At 50.8% G+C, this 14,253-nt stretch overlaps 1 protein-coding gene across 1 annotated transcript in view; it reads right to left on the bottom strand.

The window, feature by feature from the left end:
• Positions 1-411: 411 nt before the first annotated feature.
• Positions 412-14,253, bottom strand: part of COL13A1 (collagen type XIII alpha 1 chain) — a 74,330-nt gene continuing 60,488 nt past the window's right edge. The window contains exons 30-35 of the mRNA XM_033130873.1: positions 13,076-13,129; positions 12,488-12,541; positions 11,398-11,433; positions 6,335-6,421; positions 2,526-2,564; positions 412-643 (exon numbers count right to left, since the gene is read on the bottom strand). Of these exons, the coding sequence (XP_032986764.1) occupies positions 641-643; positions 2,526-2,564; positions 6,335-6,421; positions 11,398-11,433; positions 12,488-12,541; positions 13,076-13,129 (273 nt within the window). The 3' untranslated portion in view covers positions 412-640. The remainder of the gene's footprint in view (positions 644-2,525; positions 2,565-6,334; positions 6,422-11,397; positions 11,434-12,487; positions 12,542-13,075; positions 13,130-14,253) is intronic.

Raw genomic sequence — 14,253 nt, 5'->3', positions numbered from 1 at the left:
CCTAAGTGCTCAAATGACACTGTAATGAACTTGGAATATGTTACCGTAGACATCCCTTAGTGGGGTCCCTTCCCTTCTGGTGGAGTTAACATTTCAAAACATTACTCTATGCTTCTGGGGCCCTCTGCTTCTGGGACTTCCTGCTTTCACAAAAAAGAACGTATTGAATTTAGTGATTAATCAGGATCATGAATTTCCATGTTTCATTTTTTTAATAATGAAAATCCATAAGAGTTTAAAATATTCTTAGACACACCTAGTTTGGCAAACAGCATGGGCCTTCACGTTTCTGTGGAGTCCCACATAAACTAGCCAGCGCCTCAGTGCTGGTTGGCCCCCTTTGGCACCAGAACACAATAATTTATTAAGCTTCAATACTTAATAAGTGTGCACAAATATCAAGCAAACATATGACCGTATCACAAACAAGAAGTGTATTAGAGTCGTGAACTTATACAAAAACATCTTGTAAACAAAAGGTAAGAGGTTGGTATTTTCTGTACAAAATATGCAGTTTTTTCTTTTTTTAATACTCTGTAAGATGCATCATACGTCTGGCATTTTCAAAAAGTGAAAACTGTATAAAAATAAATATTCTATGTACAAACACACACACAGGCCAATCCCAGCTTAGTGGCATTCACTGCAAAACAAAAACAAACACAAACAACACAGAGTTAGTGTCATTGAGTCTCTGGGTGTTTATTTCCCTGGTGGGAAAGGAGGTAGAACTTGTCCTGGGTGGGATGGGAGCTCTGGATAGGGTACTGGGGCTGAAAAGTCCTCACCTTGAGGGTGGGAAACCACTTTCGCCTTTCGGTCACTCCCCTTCCTGGCCACTAGAGGGCACTTTCTGCCTGTGCTGCCTTTGGAGGCTTGGCTGTTGAATTACTGTATTTTCCCAGACTGAATTTATGGTGTGAACCAACAGACACAAGGCTCTCTAGTTGCTTCCCCGAGACACTGTAGCTCTTGATAATGGCTGTTCTTCCGCTGCTGAGTGCAACCATCTGTATCTCCTAACCATCAGCAGTGACCTTGAAGAGGAAACTTTTGTTCCTCGGGGGCCAGGAGCCCCTCACTTTGACACAACTCTTACCTGCTGCTGTGGAGCTTTAAGTAAGTTTAGAGCAGGGGTGTCCAAACTTTTTTCAACGTTTTTCACCAAGGGCCATATGCAGTAAAATACCCAAACAGCCGGGCCACTCACTCCAGGTGAAGTACGTATTGCCTCACCTGGTTTATTTAAGTAAACTAAATATATTTTTGGAATTTGCTGTGGGCCAATTAACAATGGATTGCAAGCCGCAGTTGGCCCACGGGCCGCAGTTTGGACACCCCTGGTTTAGAGGAACATATCAGAGGACAAGGCAGGGCTGGAGGGACAGATTCTTGGGCAAGCATCTCCCAAAGCTGAATGTTGAGCTGTCCTTTCTCTGGTGAAGGGTGCTTTATGTATCTGGGTGAATAGGTGCTTCACCTGGAGCCTGAGGTCTTGGTGGTTTCACTACTTTTACCCAATCCCACGAACTAATGAGCTTCTGGGCACTCAGCACAGAGGAGTGTATTCATCTCCTTGTAGTGTGACTCTGCTGTCCCTGGGACAGAGCTGGATTAGGGAAGCAAACCGGCTTCTCTTCCCATTGGCTAAGGTCACATGAAGTTACATTGGGGTTTCCAGCCCTAGTATGGGGATGAGCCAAAGCCTTGAGACCACGTGGTAGAGGGCCGTGAGAAGTCTTTGATGAGGAGGCAAGGGGGAGGCAGGCCATGGTGGGCCAGCACGGCAGCTGCTACCTTTGCAGGGGACCACTCTGGGCTTCTGGGTTAGCAAACCAATGGCCCTGGTCAGGCTGGGAGCCCTGTGCTTTGGGGTGATTGCGTGCAAGGGCCCTGTGGTGTCTGATGGCTTTAATGATGGCAAATACCAAGGCAAGTGTGAATAAATGAAAAGTCATTGTTGGTGGGAATTCTAGGCTGCAGATCTCCCGTGCAGAAGCATGAAGCTCTGACAACTTCTGTTCAAGGGAAGGCTAGAGTGGTGGGCTGGCCTGTCCCTCTGCAGAGAGCTAGAAGCCATATGAATTTATAGTTTAAGCAACTCAATTTCCTACATCTGGATTAATGTCATCATATGGCTTAAATGACCTCAGATGAACGCTATGAGAATAGCTAATGAGAACTAATTTTAAAACAAGGTCTAGAGCTCCTTGGAGGAAAGGTGCTGTATAAATTAACCACATAGGCATAAAAATACCATCTGTGTGGCTACATGGAAATCCCATACACTGGGTTTTGCCAATGCCTTAAAAAGCGTTTTTGAAATGTTCTCCCAGTGCGTGCAGTGCAGGGGATGTTTGATGGGCAACCTGCCTTTGGGATTATTCCTTTTTCAATGGACGTCTTGCTACCTCATCTGCACAAAGGCCCCGGATGGAAATAGTGCACACGTATCCCACTGCTGAGAATGGAGCCCCAAGCACACCTGTGCCCCTGAGGCACTGCAAACCACTGGGAAGCCTTACCTTGTTCCAGCAGCCCTGGACTGGTAGGCCGTCTTCACCCTGCAGCGAAGAAGACACATAGCTCAGATTCTCCAGGATGGCTCATTGAGCAGGCAGAACAGGGAAACAAGGGCCACAAACATTGTGGCAGCTGATCCGGACATGGCCCACCTGCCATTATTTATTTCTTTTCTTTCTCCCAGGTCAGAGCCTTGGAAAGAGGCAGGGAGCACATCTATCTGCCTTCCCATTGGCTAAGGTCACATGTAGTTACAGTTACAGTGCAAAGCCATGAGGGAGTGTCCTAGTGTGTGGGGTCAGGGAGCTCAGTGCTCGTGGGCAGTCACTCGTGCTTGGCGGGCTCAGTCCCCTCCTCCGTAAAACCTGCGGAAGGCATGACTGTATGAAATGTCCGCGAAGGTGCCCCCCAGTTCTCCCATTCTTTTATTTTTCTCTTAGTAGTGGGAGGAGATCTAGGCAGTTACCATCTGATGATCAGTGTGGGGGCGGTGCGGTGCAAAGGGACAGGCAACCTCGTGGGTATTGTGACATGGCCCTGAGGTGCCTTCAGCAAGGTGACAAGGGCTTGCTGGGAATTTGGGGAGAAGATGCAGCAGCAGGATGGGAATGTATTGTGTGCCACTGCGCCCTTTGCTGGTGGCACCCATGGAGCTCCGCAGCCTCAGGATGTCCCCTGTTCTCCGGCCCTGACGCTCCGCCTCTCTGGCACACCCTGGGAGAACCTAGGAATCTCTGAGAAACCAGGTGGGAGGGGCAGGCTGAACCCGGGCAAAGATCTGGTTCTCAGGCCACGTTTACTAAGAACTGCAGCCCAGATTCTAGAATTCCAGGCTCCACGCCAGAGGAAGAGATGGACACAGGGGGTCAGGGGACTGGAGCAAGGGGTCAATCCCAACAAGATTGAATGGGAGCTCTCTGTGCTCTGGACCAATTTCATCTACCGACGACAAGTGCCTAAACGGCTCACCTGGCATTCAGCAGCAGCCGGCCCGACACGGAGGGAAGAAATCTAGTTATTTTGTACTAAACATCACGATCAATAGTTCCCTCTGCCCCCATGTCCACAATAACACAATGCAGGAGACGCGGAAAACAGCAACGATAAGTAAAGGGCAGATAATGCACTCCACAGCAAAATTAATAGACAAACGGCACATCAATACGGGATGTTATTGGAGAAAATGCCAGTTTGCACTAAGGGTCAAATAAACTTGACCTTCATTGTCCCCTCTGGGTCAGGGAGAGTCTGAGGGGGGAGGTGGTGCATTCCAGGCCTTCACGAAGACCTTCTGCCCCCTTTCCCAGCCTGCCAATGTGCCACTTAACACGGACTCTAGAAGGGAGAGGAGCCTCCGTGGGCCACGGCAGTGTCCCCATTGGCACATGGATGGAGTGAGAGAGGGAGGGGGACCAGGGATGCAGCCAGCAGAACTCAGGGTGCTCAGATGGTGGCAGGGATGTGGCAGAAGGGACACCTGGCTGTTGATTAACGGAGGTGCTTTGGAGGGACAGGGAAGTTCCATAGTTGAGAAATGTGCGTGTGCATGCTGCATGCTCGGGGTTCAAGAGGCTGGGCCAGTCAGGGGGTGGGGGGCGGCAAGCAAGGGTTTTAGAAGTGAGGGACGGAAGGCAAGCTACTCTGCGTGCTTGTTCTCATTCTCCTATTGTTGGTCTTAAAAAGTCCCCTGAAGGGGCTCTGTGGTCATCGCTAAGGGTCAACAGCATATTTTTATTTTTTATATAACCTCTTCTGTTCAAAGATAATCCCTGTGTGATCCCAGGGTGGGGATGTGGGGCCAGGAAGTCTCCTCTGATGGTTACTTGTATGCAAATAGCCATGAACTGCAAAGCTCCTGGGGAAGTTAAGGAGAACAGGACCCTTTTGGACCAATTGCCTGGGAATGAAGTGGCAGCTTCTGCCTCCCTTGCAGTAGATGAAAAGTTGGCCGTGGAGGCTTAGACTGTCCCTAGCTGGGGGGGACCGGGACGGGTGGGAACGGAACTGTGCTTGGGGGAGGGCTCCTGAATGTCTCCCTTCCTTCCCTGCCTCTCTGGCTCCTCCCTTCTCAACCTTTCCATGCTCTTCCAGACTTTTCAGTGGTCAACCAGCTAAAGATGAAAGAAAGGGAAACCAAGGGAGGGTCTTGTCTTCTGGGATTTAAGCCACAAAGATAAACCCCTGAGGTTCTAAAATCCTGACCTTGGACCATCCCCTAGTGTCACGAGGGCAGCAACCCCAGACCTCGTCTGGAAGAACAAGCAGCATAGCTCCCTCCTCTGCCTTGTTTCTAGAACTTCCCGGTGGACCCCGTGTTTGTAAGCGTGCCCATCAATCCCCTGCCAAATCGTGGAGCGGGGGGCATGTGGGGCCAACTCTGGCATCTGACTCACACGTTGTGCTTGCTGAACTAACTGCAGTGTATCAAGGAAAAGAAGCCGCAGTTCTTAAGAACTTGTTCAGAGAATCCACGTTCCTAGCTTTCTCTCTGGTGGTAGATTTGTCTAGAAGCAGTTCTGAGAGGAGAATCAGGTGCAGCCAAAGCTGGCTTTGGGTGGGGAGGCATGGCTCACAGGGTGGTGTGCTTCTGAAGCAGCTGCAAGAGGAAGCCAAGAAAACAGATTGGCCAAGTTTGCATGCAAGCGTGGGGCATGGCGGGAACCCCTGAGGACCAGCTAAGGCAGGGTGACCCTTGGTGTCTGCAGAGAGAAGAGGCAGGAAGTGGAGACTGGATGCATGGAGCAGGAGGGGTGTGGAGGAAGGCTGGAGAGGCCGGCAGGCATGAATCACACACGTGGGGAAATCCAAATCGGCCATGCAGGCAAGGGAGGGCAATGCCATACCAACGGGCATGGGGCATCCAGTCCGTCCAGCCCTGGTAACCCCGGCTCCCCTTTCTCTCCTTTAAAACCTCGGTGTCCCTGTTCACAAAACCAACCACGAGGATTATTTAGGTCAAGGCTGGCCAGCTCCAGCTATGGAGTGGAGAGGCGCAGTTATCCCACCCTGGCCGGGATGCAGGACCTCTGAGGCATTACCAAGAAGGGCCCCAATCACAGCTGACTCCCAGATACAACCTTTACACTCTCTTTGGCTTCGGGGAGAGCTGAGCTGTGAAACATTGCAACCAGCCCCCTCTCCCTTTACAGACTCACTTGCAGTAAATACAGATGAACTTCAACATTAGTGCACCATAATTTTCAGAACCTTCAAATGCACTGAGAAGCCCGGCTGATGGATCCTTCCTTATTGGCTTGTTTGAAAGGCTTCCTTGAGTCTGCTCTGCAGATTTTAGCTGGGTGGCTGGTGGGCACTGGGAGACTATATAGGAAAAGTCCCGTTTCTGGCCATTTTCTGCCAGTGGGGGGCATAAGTAGCCCTCAGGAGATGCTAACCTGGGTGTCCTGCATCCTGACCGAGGGAGCACTCCAGCAGTTTGAACTGCTGGCCACAGAGGTGGCCAAAAAACAAAGAAGGCAAAATGCATGGCTCACAATTGCTACCCTTGCTTCCAAAGCCATCTCGGAGCTAAGAGCGGAGGGCTTCTCCAAAATCCCTTCCCTCGGGGTCTCTCCATTTCCACACATCAATTGTTCTGCATCTTCAAAGGGACGGGGTTTAGCCAGAATTACTCGCAGCTGTGGTTTTAGGGCAAAACCAACAGCAGGCGGCATTTCACCCGCCCAAGGCCCAGACAGCCTCCATAGTCATCATTCCCTTCACATCTCAGTGTATTTGCCTTCTTTGTTTCCAGCTTGCAAACCTCAAGGGAAAAAAACCAGAATAAGGCAAGTGATAAATGAAAACATACCAATGGACAAGGGGCATCTAATCCAGGCGCTCCTTGGTCTCCCTTATCCCCTTTAGGCCCTCTAGAGCCTTTCTTCCCCCTCTCCCCCTGTAAATAATGGTTTAGTCCAAGAGAAAAAAACACATCAAAACTTGAGGATCATTCATGTGTTAAGGTTAGAGACAGAAAAAGAAAAAAATTAAAGAGGGAAAAATAGCTTCTCTCAATCAGAAGAGTCTTCCCTGTAGGATTTGAGGACAGTATCCAATCCCACCCCTCCAAGAACCTGAGAAATGGCGAAGGCAGCTGTGGAGGGAGGAGTAGGGTTCAGAGGTGGAGGTGGAAGGAAATGCAGATGGAAGATACTGGTGGCCAGTTTGGCTAATACTGGGATGAGTGGAGGTGAGGGGGTGTGGGGAGACCCACTGCCTTCTCTTTGAGGGTCCATTTTGAGGGTCCAAAGACTTTGCCTGACAACTTGTGTCCTAAGTGGTTTTCGTCCCTGTGATATTCTATTAAGATGGTTAGAGTCCTGGGGTACATGTGTGTATGTGTGTGTGTGAATACGACATGTACGATTGTGTGAAAGTACGTAGTTATGCATGTGTGGTTATGCGTGTGTGCATACACGAGTGTGTGTATGTGACTGAGCGTGTGTATACCTGTGTGTACGTGTATGAATGTGTGTCTGTGCATGTATGTACAAGTAAGCACACACGTGTCCCAGGGCTGCTAAGGGGCCTGTGGTTCTCAGATGGGTCCTTCCATCCTATATGTGCCTCTGGTCCAGCCTAGTCTGAAGCCATAGGCAGCTATTTGTATGTGGGTAAGTTATAATAGTTCAGAATTCACTTGTTTCTGAAAAGCTTCAGTAAACATTGTCTTTCTAAATTGAACCCTATTTTGTATGTGTCCAGGTGACTCTCCATTTACAGGAGGACTGGGGGGAAATCTTGTAATGCAGGGTTTCCTTCTAAGGGGCCAAGTGTGGGCCTGGGGAGTCTTCCTCCTCTATGAACGCCTCTCCTCCACTTTAAAGGCCGGTTGCCTAGTGCTGTCAGCAGATTGATCAGAGCAAAAGCTGAAGCCAGAGCAGGTTCTGCCTATGACAAGCAATGTGACTTCAGGAAGTTACTTAACCTCAGTGAGTCTCAAAACCTTGTTGGGAGGTCTTTGTGCACATTGAGTGCTTAATCCTGGCACATAGTATGTGCTCAGTAAATGGCAGCTTCTTCCTAAGGATAACAATAACGAGCCTTGTTTCTTGTTAGCCAGCACAGGGGCCCAGGCTGCTGCCGCTGACTGGGTCTTGTCGTGTCAACTGTGTTCCCGTAGTGGGAGGCCGAGGGCTCGTTGGAGGGAAGCAAAGGATAAGAATATTTTTGACGGATCTTTGGAAATTATTCAAATTTACTGATTCCAGAAGTACCTTGTAATTGGCAATGCATTGTTCGAAGTGAGTTTTGTAAAAGGCAAGTGCTTACTTAGAAAATACGTGTTTAAGAGAAAACATGTATATGCACATTAGATGCAATTGTGCCGGCTCTGGGATACACACACCACTGAGTACCTCATAGCACGGATCATCCCCAAACAGTGGACAAGCAAAAGCACTCACTCACTATTTGGATGGGAAACCCCACAGTAAACTTTCTCAGGAACGTGGCCCCTCATTCTCTTTGGGTCAGGCCAGTGTAAAAGCGAGCACAGTTTTCTGAGTTCAGAGGGTGGGCACAGCTCCTGAAACTGGGGGATCCCAGGTCCCAGGTGATTTGCCTGGGAGTCCCAGAAGGCCGTCCTGGCCCTGACTTTCAGGATGGGTCACTGACTGTGGGCATTGTGTTCTAGGGGCACAGGACATGGCACAGGAAACTGGGTGTCCTGTGAAGACACTAAAGTAGTAGATTGACCTCCATTCTCCCTGCCCTCGCCCCCAAAGAGCGACACAAAAGAGGGTCTGGCAAAGAGGGACTTCCAGCTGGTACAGGGAAAGGGGCAGATACAGTCAAGCGCAGACGTTTCTTTAAGAAATAAGCAAACATATAAAAATTGATTTTAGAGGAAATGAATTGAAGCTGGGGGAGTGGAAGGGAAAGGGGGAGGGATATGGGGGTGTTAGAATGTAGTGAACAATCCAGGGGGAGAAATACTGAAGGAGTAAAGGAAGGAAGAGGCAGGCCCAGGCCAAAAGAGAGAGTAGAGGAAGGAGAGGAACGGAGATGAGGGGGGCCTGGGGAAGCAAGACGCACACACGCACACACTTACACGCATGCACACACTTACACGCACACATGCACACACATGCACACGTACACATGCACGCACACACTCTCACACACATGCACACACCCACTCACACACGCACGCACACAATCACACACATGCATGCACACACATGCACGCACGCATGCACACGCAAACACATGCACACATACGCACACATACACTCACACATGCACACACACATGCACGCACACACTCACACACATGCACGCACACACACACACACACACACACACACAGATGGCACATCTTGGAGAGTGACAGCAGCTTCACTGCATGCACTCAGACCTTCCAGTTGGCTGGCTTGAAGGCAGCTTCACCTTAACGCCCAATTATCATGATGCCCAAATTGCCAAATTTACCTTTTACCCTTTGACTGAATTTTTCATCCTAAAAATAGCTCCTGGGCTAGATTCACAGGACTGTGAAAGGACAAGAGTGCCCCTAATGACAAGGACAGAACTAGCATCTACGTCCCCTTAGGAAACTGCCCGTTTGGGGCTCTGGGCCATGCCCACTAGGAGGACCTTCTGCCTTCCATGAGCAGGAAAGAGGCTCCGCGGCAGGACACAGAAGCAGTGCGTCATGGTTGTGTTTGGGTCACGGTCCAGCAGACGGCAGGCTGTGGCGGGCCCACCGGAGCCTCTCTGAGGGGTGTCCCCGGCATGATGTGCGGTAGTTGGGGAGCCACCCCCCACCCAGTGAGGGCAGGGGGCTTTGAGCATCTCCGGCTTCATCTTTACCAGCAACAATGAAGCTTCTGACCAGGTTGTCATCTAAGCCCTTCTGGCCGCTAACCTTGACCAAAGTGTCAATATTCTGAGCTTCCAGGCTCAGAATCAAACTGTCCATGGCAAAGCCTTGACTCTGCTTGGACCTTTCTCTGTTTTGCAGACTCCATTTCCAAGCCCTCACATCTCCCCCCAAAGTCCTGTTAGGCTGGTGTGATACAGAGGTCTGATGGGGAAGTGAGGTGTAGGGAGACTCTTCCAGTACATTCTGGCATCCTGAGACTCAAATCTCTTGGAGGGAGAGAATAAGCTGTTCCTTGATTCGGAAACGTGCTCTTTGGAACAAGCCAGTTGGTTCTTTATGCCATACTTAAAAGAAGGTTCGTGCAACTTGATTGCTTTCTGGACTTTAAGTGACATATGGCTAATTTATATACGGGGCAGGGGAAAGTATGTGAAGGCTTAGAAAGGGGAAGCGGGCAAGAAATATTTTCCCACCGATTCCTGGGGCCTTATTGGCTCCATCTTATTGGCCCTGGCTCCGTAAGCACGGGAGCCTCTAGCCTCCCACCTCCTCTCCACCCGGGACAAGGGCATCTGCCTGCCCTGCCTCCTCTCCTGGAGCAACAGGTCACCACTCAGAGGAATGCTTTTGCAGCCCTCAAAAGGCTCAGTGCCTCAAGCCAACTGAAAAAGTCTTAAGAAATAGGTTTTACAAGTATTAATTGAATATAATCAAGAAAACCAGCGCACTTTAGAAATAAATCAGAAAGGAGGTTAGTATGCCAACGAGGTGGAACGATCAATTTTTTTTAGTGGCCTAAATTCTTCGAGGCCACAGGAATGAAGGTGGGCTTATCCGCCTGCTTTCCCAAGCTGGAAGTAGCTGTGTGTATTACCGTTTCTAGGCTTGGTCTTCCTGTGGACAGTCTGGTAGGGGCAGTGCTGCCTGCCCCCTCTTGTTTACAGAATCGATGGGACAAATTGAGGTGCTTTTGACCAGCTGCCAGAAAGGAGAATTTAGGGATATAGACATGCTCAATAAATACATCTTAATGGAAGAGACTGGAATTGGTGCTAGATATAAGCGTACAGATTTTGTCACTTTCTATTCACGAACAAGGTTATCGGTGTTCAAAGCTCAGCGGGAAGACCTGGGTTCTAGAAGCCACCTGCTCTGCTCTCTCTGTGGGAATTCAGGGCATTTTATCATCATTCTGGGCCTGTTTCTCCACCTGTTCTTCCTACTCCTCTTCTATCTGTAAGATCCTTGGATATTATGACCCACTAGAAGGATTTCTTGGGCCTCTAGGGGGCATGCGTCACACTCTGAGAACCACTGTGATGAAGCAGCAAATGAGACATTCTAGAAAGGAACCCAAAGGTCATCTCTTGGTCAGATAGAGTTCAATGGTCCCTGCGGGGCCCGAGTTGTCATATGTCATATACATGGCGTGTGTCATATGCTATCATGCGGCGGTGGGTGCTGTGGACATTCCATAACTGTGTCCTGATGAAGACGGCAGAAACCGAGGGGAAAGCAAGGGGCCTCAGGAGGCCCAAATCCTTTCAGGGTCCTGCTGACTCTTTCCAAGAGAAATAATGGCTATGAAGGGGTTGGCTGCTTACAACGGCTGTCTGCTTGTTCTCGAAACTGGAATTTATTTTCTCTCTCACCAGTGGCTTGGGGTGCCCGGCAAAACTAAGTTTCAGAGGCTAGGACGAGGCAATGGTGGATTTCAAAATATCATTTGGGGGCCCATTATCAGGGCACCACAGAGAGAGCTGGGCACGTGACTCCTGTCACTGGATGGTAATGCTAATCTGATGGCCAGCGTGGGATTTAGTCTCCCCTTGTCATGTGGAAAATACATGCCTCAATTTCAGGATCAGGCCCCAGGCTCCCTGCATACCATGGATTAAGCCCCTCACTATAAAGTCTTTTAATTTAAGATGATTTATCAAGGAAAAACTGCATTTGCCATGTTGGGTTAGGCATCCCCAATTGGTCATTCCACCACATCAGGAAGACATTAGTACCAGAGCCAAAGTGCGAGAGGTCAGACTCACCCGGTTTCCTTTGTCCCCGGGTGGTCCATGTAAACCCTGCCATCAGTCAGAGAAATGAAGACGCATTCATGAGAAAACACAGGATGGCCATCTAGTCCTTCCTCCCCGGCTCATAAAGCTCTTCCCTGATGCCTCATTCATCAGAGACAGATTTAATTATTTCCATTTTACAGAAGGGGGATGAAGGGGCTCGAGCAACTCAACCGAGGGCCAAGTAGTAAGTTATGGGCAAAGCCCAGAACATGGCTCTGGTTTTCTTGCTCTGCAGCCAACATCCTACATTCTTCTGATCACTCAAGCTGAGATGTGGTGGGTGCAGAGGACACGGTCTGGGCAGAGCGCTCTCCTGGCAGAGAAGGTGTTCACATGGCTCTGCTGCCAGGCTCTTGCTAGGAAGAATGACTGCCAAGCTCCTCAGACCCTCTTTGCGAGGTGCAAGCTGTTCTCCATGTCTCCAGCTATGAGGGGAATGAAGAGGCCTAGGCTGGCTGGGGTTGCCAACTCAGCTGGAGCCAACTCGCCTGGGGGGCCGCGCATGGACCCGGCAAACAGACCCACAACCTTCAAGTGGGTGGGAAACACAACTCTGCTTCTCTTAGGCAATCAACTTTTCTAACAATGCAACGGGAACAACTGCTGTGACGGGAGGCCTGTCCCTTGGGAAAGCTGCTCCTCTCATGAAGTGTCTCCTTTCATCACAGCGATCTGGATTTGCTTCTGCCCACCCCATCCCACCCCTTGCGGTCAGGGGCCGTGACACATTCATCCCTGAGACCCCCACTGCTTTGAACACAGAGGCTTACGGTGGAAGGGGCTCATGATGTGTTTGCTACCTCCCATCAGATGGTCCACATGGCTGAGGACGTGGTCCTCCAAGAGGGGCCATGTGTCCCAGGGTTTGCCTTGAGCAGTGCCCAGCAGGGACATTCTAGCACGTAGACCAGTTGGCTGCTGGCAGCTTCCTCTGGCATAGAAAGGAGCATTCTTGCTTGGCTCTAGATGTTTTGCTGCAGGCTCCGGGTATTATTTTGACAGTGTTTCTGGTGGTGGATGGGGTGGGTGAAGAGAAACCTCTGATCCCGTGACTTACAGGAAGCCCAGCTGCTCCCGTTGGTCCTGTCATCCCAGGGTCGCCTTTGCTGCCCTGAAACAGGAGAAAGAAGCCATGAGCCCTCCCTGGCATAGTAACAACCTCCCATCAACTGTTTTCTGTTTTAAATCTGGGCTACCTCTCCAGAGCCCTCCAGGAAGCAAGGGCTGAGCAGAGACAGGGGTGGGGAGACTGGTGTGGACTCTGCTCCGGGAGCGGGCTTGGGGACCCCTCACTCTCCCTCCAGCACAGCCTGTTCCCCAAGATCCTCCAGAAGGACCTGGCAGTGTCCTGGGGGTCCTCGCTGGCCAAAAGCAGAAGAAGGAAAGGAGAACAAGGAGAGGAAATAGGCATGAACATGAAGTCAGGCAGGAGAGAAAGGGAAGGGAAAGAGAGACGTGATTTCTTTTTTGAAGCCTCAAGTGTCACCCCTCAGAGCAACCATCCTGGTTGGATGAAGGCTGTTGCTCCAGCTAGGAGGAATGGATGAGGGCGGAGACTTCTGGGGCTCCTGCAGTGACCCCATGTGTCCCAGATGCCAGGGCTGAGGACCCGAGGCAGGACCACCCAGGCTCACTGAGTACTCACCCTCTCGCCCTTTGGTCCCGCTGGGCCTGGAACTCCAATTGGTCCTGGAGTACCCTGGGGAAGTTGAAAGAAAGCGGAGGTGAAGGCCCTGACACCGGAGGGAGCCCTGGGAGTCCCGCCCGATGCCTGGAGAGGATCAAAGTCCAGAGGCCCAGTTTTCAGGGTTGGCGAGGCCAGGCTCATTCAGGGCAGTCATTTGACTGGGCCATGTTCCTGTTGGGTTTGGGGGCTTCGGGGACAGAGTGCCTCCCCCTGCCTCAGAGCCAGATTTGAGGAAGGAAACCCTTTCACTTCACAACCAAGCTTGCCAAGGCTGAAAACGGTAGGAAAACGGTTGCTTAGTTTGCTCCCAGAAGCGCTTGGGAGGGAGTTGACACCATCCCAGGGGTGGGGGGCCAGGGGCTGGTACCCCTTTGCTGTCACAGCTCCACATGCAGCAGGAGGGTCTTCATGCCACAGAGACCAATGCAGACGCACACACAGAGGCAGGCGTGGGAGGGTCATTCAGCCACCGCCCACCCCACTGCCCTCATTTAGGGCCCCCGGCCTGGCTTTCAGCCTCTTGCCAGACCTTCTGTTCCCACTCCCAGGCCCTATGGACAGGCTGGATTGGAGAGTAAATGAGTATGTGCCGGATGTCTCCTGACACTTGCCTGGCAGGGAGGTGTGTCATAAGCGCTGTCACTCAGTGCTGTCGGGGTGGGGGCAGCTGGAGCTATGGAAGCTGCGTTGCTTAGAGATGGAGCAGGACTTGCTATTGTATAATTAAACGTCTTCCCCAGGTTCCTAATTAACCGCCCACCTAGAGGGAGTCTGTATTCCAGGGCATCCTATTGCTCTGCCTCAGTGTTTGTATTTCCTGCTCAGACATGAGGAAATGGGGCTGGGTGTAGGGGCAGTTCCTGGTGTAGCTGTGCAAGGCAGGGCAGGAGCAAGCAGGGAAATGCTGAGTTACTTTCCTCCCTCCCCGAAAGAACAACAAGATATTCTTGGCACTCCCTTTGTAGCGATGAGGTAGGAAGGAAAGCTGTGGGCATCTGTGACAAGAGCACACCAAAAGAGAAAGAGGCCAGATGAGAGCAATGGTTCAGAACAGGGCTCTGGAGTTACCAGCCAGCTCCAAGTCCTTCCTTGAAGGCTTATAAACTCTGAGATATTGGAGCAGTTTCTTGGCCCTT

Source organism: Rhinolophus ferrumequinum, chromosome 16 (assembly GCF_004115265.2).
Source record: "Rhinolophus ferrumequinum isolate MPI-CBG mRhiFer1 chromosome 16, mRhiFer1_v1.p, whole genome shotgun sequence".
Lineage (NCBI taxonomy): Eukaryota > Metazoa > Chordata > Mammalia > Chiroptera > Rhinolophidae > Rhinolophus > Rhinolophus ferrumequinum.
Note: the sequence above shows the minus strand (reverse complement) of the source record. Positions and strands in the feature narration are given on the sequence as shown.